The 7,939-nt window shown below is 38.0% G+C and overlaps 1 protein-coding gene across 2 annotated transcripts; it reads left to right on the forward strand.

Moving 5' to 3' along the window:
• Nucleotides 1–1,386: 1,386 nt before the first annotated feature.
• Nucleotides 1,387–7,817, forward strand: LOC121634475 (ras-related protein Rab-19-like). 2 transcript variants are annotated; one of them, XM_041977122.1, is made up of 5 exons: nucleotides 1,387–1,539; nucleotides 2,629–2,772; nucleotides 4,795–4,978; nucleotides 5,718–5,821; nucleotides 5,927–7,817. In XM_041977122.1, the coding sequence occupies exons 1-5, from the start codon at nucleotides 1,537–1,539 to the stop codon at nucleotides 6,113–6,115; spliced, it is 624 nt and encodes a 207-aa protein (XP_041833056.1). In that variant the 5' UTR covers nucleotides 1,387–1,536; the 3' UTR covers nucleotides 6,116–7,817. The 2 variants fall into 2 exon arrangements, with proteins under 2 accessions (XP_041833056.1, XP_041833055.1); XM_041977121.1 differs by lacking the exon at nucleotides 1,387–1,539 and having other exon boundaries at nucleotides 1,788–2,772.
• Nucleotides 7,818–7,939: the final 122 nt, after the last annotated feature.

The raw sequence follows: 7,939 nt of genomic DNA on the forward strand, positions 1-7,939 counted from the left end.
GGTATGTTTCATACAATAATCCAAATCTAAAACTTTTCAAAATATAACTTTATTAGACATGATCAAACTTTACATAGCTGCGTGAAATAAAAACAAAGGAAATCAGTCAATTCTAAAGTTTTATGCATCATTGCAAAATAAAAAAAATAAAATAAAATCAAGTCATTCCTAGTAGTTTAAATTTCCTAGATGAATAATAATTCATGACTAGACTGTTTCATGAACTATTTCACTAAACTAACACTAAGCTTGATCTCCAACAAGTGGGAGTGTCTCTATAAAGCAGTTTGATGGTTTGGCTCGTTCAGGTGTTTCTTTAACACATTTCTAATGAAGAAAGATAGCAGCAACGATCTAAGGGATGTAACTGATATCGCCCATCAATCGAGAAATGGTCATAAGGCTATTTCGAAGCAATTTATATCCATCAGTTATAGATTATTCACTAGTAGAAACCATTCAAGATAGTTGCCAGTATTCCCAGGAGGTTACGTCACATTTAGTTCATCCTGAGGTCAGACGTTGCAATGCTCTGAGAAAGCTGAGTCACTGAAGCTGTGGTTGAAGGAGATGTGGCAGGTGAGCGATTGACACAGATGCAGCTTGTTGGTAATCATTCTGAGTTTATCTGCAGTAGTATTCTGAGGCCCTGGATGACAAAGGAAGGGACCTGGAGCAGCCAGCTTGGGCTGACTTAAAAAGGTCTGCACAACACATGTGTTTGCACCAGTACCTCTAACCATCTGTAGGTAGGGAGATTATGATTTTGGCTTATTTTGCAGCCACAGGACCAGGATACCTTACAGTCACTGAAGTGGCCATGATCTCCTCTGTGTACCAAAGTATTTCAGAGTCAAATGTCAGGCCATCTGTCTGACAGGTAAAATAAGGCTGAAACTGGGTCATGTTTCAGCCAGGTGTTTCACAGTTTTAGTGTTGTGGTGTAGTTTTAAGATTCCTGTGCATAAACAAATGCCTGCAAACCTCAATGAAATGAGGCAACATTGTGAAGGAATTTAGACAAAAATTCTATTACAATGATGTGAGAGGCAGATAAGATTATACAAAAAGTAATCGGTACTAGCTATTGAATCACGGAATGTGTCCAATTTTTCACACAAAATGCATCTGCTTTTTGACTTTGTTTTTGTAAAATAAATGGCAAAATGTAACATGTTGTTCATCTGAGCTTGTATGGATAAAACATGAGAATTGACAGAGGTTACCTCTGTCACATGACTCTATATAACTAGTAACTAAAGTCTAAAGTAGAAAGAAAGGAAGTTGTGTTAACTTCCTGTTTGTGGTAGGGTAGACATGGGAAGTTTTATGTGGCTCAAGTACTTTAAGTACAGTGTGTTAATGTTTTTACTTCCACCACTGATACTCTACTGTTCACGTACACATCGGCCCTCATAACAAAGCACCAGCAGAGGAGAAGCTGTCATCTATCTGATAACAAATTATCAGATTGAAGAACTAACTATGAGGAGCTGGGATTTTATGAAGTATTTTGAGAACTGCTGTTTTCCATGAATGGTAAGCATGTTATTTATACTTAAGTTTGCTTTAAATAGAACATATTTAAACGTATTTGGGGGAAGAAATGTGTTTAAGGTTATTGTTTGACTTGAAATAAAGGCATTGTGGAGTTTGAGGAGGTTACGAGTCCTTGGCAAACTGACTGCATTTCCCAGAATCCAACAGCAGTTATGCGACTGAGCTACCTCCCAAGAACAGGTGGGGCAGGTTTCTCTTGTTACTGCAGGTGCTGTTTTGAGCGAGAGACTCGACTCAGTAAGGATAGGAAAACTGATGTGAGGAGAGAAACTTGAGGGAGTAGCAGGTGCCTCCAACAGCAGCCTGGATTATGGACGGGCTTCATGTTTCCATGTCTTTTTTTCTTTTATGATGAGCAGAACTGGTGCTTGGGAACTGAAAGGATGGGATATGCATTCATGCTGTCTTTTGCGGGCTATGAAGTGGGTCAACACCTGAGAAGGAGCTGAAAAGAGAAGCTGAACTGAAGCAGTTTTGTCCTGCTTAAAGAGCAAAAGAGGGGCGGACTGAATACGGGTACACCAGACAGTAGGAATGCAGAAATAGAAAGAAAATACATTCAGTTTTTAGCTATTAAATATAGAAACATTTGATTTTCAGTATTTTACATTAGATGCACTGTAGATATTAAATATCTCAGACTAATTCTGTGATATTTTAAAAGAGTATTTTAAGTTTCTAATCCTCTCTAACCTTAAAAAACTTCCTTTTTGCACCCTAACAAAGTTCCTCTCAGCTCTAAACTGGTTTTACAGGCTATGTGTGGGATAATCTAAATATATTCTAATACTGGATACACAACCTGCTGAGTAACTGCAGCGTTTACTGGATGAATCAGCTGTGGAGCAACATTTTTAGTTGTTTGATGAAGTTTTCTCAGTCTTTCTTCAACCTTACGGATAACTCAGTATCTCTTGGCCTCAAAGGTCAAACATTCCATCTGATCTACGGTGCAGCCATAGGAATCATTTCCTCCATTGGCACAGAGAAAGACACACTCTCTTCTAAGCCTCAACAATGCAGGCACCAGGACCTGAGCATGATGACTCCTTTGATTTTTTGTTTAAGATCATCCTTATTGGAGACTCTAATGTGGGGAAGACCTGCGTGGTCCAGAATTTCAAGTCAGGGATTTTCTCGGAGAAACAACAGAACACCATTGGGGTGGATTTCACTGTGCGAACGGTCGACATCGAAGGGAAAAAAGTGAAGGTTGGTGCTTTATATGATGTGCTCTTAATATGTATGTGCATAGTGGACCAAGAAAAAACAGGAATAATGTCTACTGTAATTTGCAAACAAGTGGGAAGTACATTTAACACTCGTGTGTGTTTGTGTGTGTGTGTGTGTATGGGTTTTGCATGTTTAATTGCAGCAATGGGGAGGTGTTTATTTCCTTATCAGCTTTATTCATTCAATCCATTCATTACATGTGACTTATCATGGGTCCAAATCACAGTGGTTTAGTTTAGAAAGAGCTTTTTTATACTTTTAGGAAGTATTTGGCCGTAATGACTGTGACAAAGACACTACAAATACCTTTAATATGGGTATGGTCTTAAGCCTAGCAGAAATACTGCTCTGGTGTTCCCTGCTAAATGATCCTTATCCTGGTCGTTGGGGAGTCATCTGGCTCTGACACTCATACTAGCCTTTTAGAAAATAGCTTTAAAAAATAAAGTGTAGGAAAAAAAATCAGACAACTAAAAGTTCAAATTTTCCTAAATGGATTGACTCCATGGCTTTTTTTTTTTTTTTTTTTTAAAGTGAGGGACTCTCAGTTTGGGATCCTATGTGACGCTATGGTGAAGCGTCCTATGGTTACAGTAATTGGGTTGGTCTCAGACCAAAACAAGTCCGACAGGCTGGTCGCATGACGAACCTGTTGTTCAGGTTTCTCCACACAAACTCTTGTGTGGACAAAAATAGAACTCCAAATGACCTCTGATCATAAAACTGATATGCCAGACAGGAAAAATGAGATCCCTGAGTGTTTTACTTTTTTTAAAAAAAATTCTTCTGTGTTTACATATCTCATTACAGTAGCTTCTTCTGTCATAGCCAAAGAGAAATATAGTCAGCACAAACAAATAATAGATCCATGCATGATTTCGTACTTAAAATAAGAAGGAAAAATTCCGTTTCTGTCCATCATACATACTGATGATTTAATAGTAAATACAACAGTAGTGTCAGCAGCTGAATAGAATAGTTTGGTTTCCCTGGGAACCGTTCTTGAATTTTGACGACACTGAATATTATAAACACTGGATAGACGTTTAGCTGCATTCAATCAACTGTAAGCATTTTATGTTTTTATGTAACAAAAAGTTTACCTTGAGGCTGTCATGATTTAAGTTACTCTGGAACGCAAAAGATCAGGCCGTTCAAACAAGTCACAAAAATGACAGCTCACGTTTCAGTGTTTTCACTCAACCCCAACAAGTGCTTCATGCCTGAGGCTACACTAGTGAGACACTTGGAATTCAGTAGTGGATATAGTCCTGCTTCTTACACCCTATTCATCCTGCACAGTGATAATATTCCTCTTGGATTCTCCATTTACACTCTCCGTTTGAGTCATTTAACCTTTTGGCCATAATTTGAATTCAGTTATTGGTTCTTATTCTATGACAACACACTGCTAAAACTCACTCACATTCATAAACCAGCGCTGCAAATGATTTCAGATACTGTTTAAATTAGAGTGTGTTCAGGATCAATATAGCAGAGCAGATATTTTGAATTTATCATTGATTTGTACAACTTGTACATAAAGTGAAAAAACAAGAAAAAAAACTTGTAGAGCAGAGTGTAAATGATTAGCTGTTTAAGAAAACGTGATTCTGTCCTGTAAACAATGAAAACAAACAGGATGGGAAGATGAATCTGAGCCGGTTGCTATGATACCAGAAAGGTCTATTAGGTCTTTAGGGATTATTCTCAGAGGAGAATCGGTATCTCCACAGGGATGCTGAGGGGTTTGCTCTCATTTTGTCAAGTGTATATTTTGCTCTACCCTGTAATCATGTTGATCATTTCACTTGTTCTTATGTGTAAAGTTCATCGACAGAATTTCCACGTACCAAAGACACATGCACACATTATATTCCAGAGTATAAAACCTTGTTGGATCTAAAATCCAACATGTTGATCTGTTCATTCTTTCCTTTGTTCTTCAATCATCTTTTCTTAACATTTGTGTCTGATCAGGCTGATTTGTTGCTATCCCAGATGCAGGTGTGGGACACGGCAGGTCAGGAGAGGTTTCGCACTATCACCCAAAGCTACTACCGCAGCGCTCACGGCGCCATGATTGCCTATGACATCACAAGGCACTCAACTTTTAACTCTGTGGCACACTGGATCAAAGAGGTGGAGCTCTACGGAGCAGCAAATATAGTCCTTGCACTAATAGGTGGGTTCAGAATAGATGGACAGTATGTGTGCAGGGAGGTGGTCAAAATAACAGGAACATTTGCGAATGCTGTTAGAGGTAAATACAATGGAATAATGCCACATTACAAATGCTTCTCCTTTAAAAAGTGAAGTGCTTTGTGATTTTTGGTAAATTAAATAAAAATGGGATTATAAAAAGCACTGTGAGTAGGATTTTAATCTGTCCATTACCCCATAAATGCTTCAGCCACTTAGCTCTAGCCCTTCTGAGCTTTGGTAATACAGTTTTATTCTTTTTGTGGTAATGATGCTTGGATATCACACTTAACCTTTGGATAAAAATACACAATTTAACAATTTACTCTGGCTTGCTCATGCATACATACATTTTTCAACGTTCTCTCTAAATGTTTAGTTGAACTGAAGTTAACATCATTCAAATGTTATCTCAGGTACCTCTAGAGTCCTGGAGCACAGGAACACAACATTTTCAAAGCAGCATTTGTTACTGCTGCAGTGGTTGGGTGGTAAACACTTCGAGCAAATTAATTCACTAGATCTGTTCTATACAAAATCATTTAAAATACATATATTTTGGTATTTCACTTTAAATGTCAAATGTTATTTGTTTTATCACTCCTTGCAGTTCTGTATCTACACTTACATGTTTAAATATTAATGGTGGTGATGATTTAGAGATGGATTTTAAGATATTGTGTATGCACACATCCCTAAATTCCCTGACTTTCTCCATTTAGGTAACAAATGTGACCTGGAAGAGGAAAGGCAGGTTCAGTTTGCAGAAGCTTGCAACCTGGCAGAAGAGAGAGGCATCCTCGCTGCATTAGAAACATCTGCAAAGGTAACGCACAAACATATTTAAAAGAGTGAACAGCTATGACATTTTAATATATTTGAATATAGTTGAAATTGTCATTTCAAGCTCTTTTTTTTTTTATCTATTTAGGAGAGTCAAAATGTCGAAGAAGCCTTTATGATGATGGCAAGAGAGCTGATGTCTCGCAATGGCCTCTGTGTCCAGCAGGGGGACACAGAGAGCAACAGCACACCTCAAGTTCTCCTCCGAGCCAACTCTCGACCAGTCGATGGTAATTTAGCCGCTTATGGGCCACCAGAGAAGAAGTCATGCTGCTGATATAAAGGATGGCTGATGGTGGAAATTAAATGTTGACTGAGGACGAGTAAGGGGGTGAAGGACACTTTAATTTTAATGAATGTTGATGAGGAGGAATGCAAGAGGAAATTAAACCAAATGGACGTGAACTGGCATCAGAACGGCCTCAATAACTGAAAATCTGTTCTAGGAAGTTATTGGAAAGTATTGGGAAATCTTACCTTACTTACCTAACCTGACAGAACACTTAGCAAAGCATGTTTACTCTTAAGGTATGTGATCAGTGTTTTGGGAAAGTTACAGTAACATGGACCGTTTTGACTCTCAGCTGATGCCCTACTATCTAAATAGATGCTGTGGGAACTGTTACAAATTCTTGATTTTATGTTTGTGCTTTTAAAACTAATCAAATTCTGAATAATAATAATAAAAAAAGGCCAAGATATGTCAGCCTGTAACCTGTGCACACTCAATACTTATTGGCTTAGACTGTGCTGTACTGACTAAAAGAAAATCTCAAAACAGTTCCACATCTGTTGAGTGTTTTCTCATTGGCACGACGTGTAGATTTTGGAGAAAGCAAGGTCTTCTTACTTTTTGAAAAGACTGTTAGATGCTGTTTAAAGACTCTTGAGTATTTCACCCTTGTGGTGCCTCTATGACGAGCTTTGATCCTCTTCTGCTCTGCTGTGGATGAAAGTGTCCTGGAACCTGCTGCAAGCCAAAACACTGTGAATTATACATTTTATGTCTCTGTTAATTGTTCAGCTGTCAAGACTATGTCTTTTTTTTAGTTGCAAATGCCTGTTTATAAAGTCTTTTAAGTCTGACTGATGAAAAACAAGATGCTTTGGATGAGGTCACACACAAATTAGAGACACAAGAAGGGGCTTAAAAATATTAGAGTTGCTTTAATGCACTGTTGAGAGATTTAAAGAATTCATATTGTTTTAACTATTAATCATGTTTTTTTAAAGCTCAAACGAGGTTTGAAGTGTGGTAAATGCTAGCTGAACACGTCTACACTCCTTTCAAACACTAGATGGCACTGTGTTACCACACATAACCTGTAAGTGAAGCTCAAGTCCTCATTGTGTTACATAATAAAGAAAAACTTGTGCTAACGCTTAAAATAAGTTGACTGACTTGTATGACACATTAAAAAGTCTAATCAGCTTTAAGATGGGTCAATGCTAACACCACTTTCTGCAGACTGAGCTGATGAGGCCCATGTCCAGGATGTTATCTTTCTTTAAGGCCTCATGCCAACTTGGCAAACCACACTGAAACACCAACCTTGAAGCCTTGTAGCTGAGTCCAGACTGACTGCTTCTTTCTGAAAGATCCAGCAAAACTGCAGCAGTTTACATTGGCTTCTCAGTATGGAGGAAAGATCCAGGTGCAGTCTGGTCCTTTAGCAAAACTGCTTCATTTAACAAGCCATTAATAATTAATACAGTATATTCCTCTTAATCCCTGCATGTAACTATTTATTAATTCACTGACAACAGAAAATGAAAGAACTAAGATGAAGTAAGTGGACTCAGAAGCCAAACAGAACATACATTGTTTATTCAGTGTTTCTATAATTATCACTCTCTTATATCAGCTCATTTAAATTGGTACGCTTTGCTGATCAGCCCTGGTCGGGGTGCTTATGGAAGAATCTCAGCAAAATATTTGGAAATGTTAAGTCTTCATTAAACTGGTGACTCACTGTGTACATTTGCTTTCTGTCATTTGTCATACCTGTGTGGCAACCCTGTACCAACTACATCAGGATGTTTAAAAAGGTTTATTATTAATCATGTCTGCCTCTCACCTAGTAAAACAGATAGTCAGGAA

Source organism: Melanotaenia boesemani, chromosome 23 (genome assembly GCF_017639745.1).
Source record: "Melanotaenia boesemani isolate fMelBoe1 chromosome 23, fMelBoe1.pri, whole genome shotgun sequence".
NCBI classification, from domain to species: Eukaryota; Metazoa; Chordata; class Actinopteri; order Atheriniformes; family Melanotaeniidae; genus Melanotaenia; species Melanotaenia boesemani.

What these genes read in the sequence shown, in the direction of transcription:
- LOC121634475 (XM_041977121.1), top strand. Translation starts at nt 2,578, where the DNA reads ATGCAGGCACCAGGACCTGAGCATGATGACTCCTTTGATTTTTTGTTT. An exon ending in TCGAAGGGAAAAAAGTGAAG is followed by an intron (nt 2,773 to 4,794) that starts GTTGGTGCTTTA and finishes TTGCTATCCCAG; the next exon opens with ATGCAGGTGTGGGACACGGC. An exon ending in CATTAGAAACATCTGCAAAG is followed by an intron (nt 5,822 to 5,926) that starts GTAACGCACAAA and finishes TTATCTATTTAG; the next exon opens with GAGAGTCAAAATGTCGAAGA.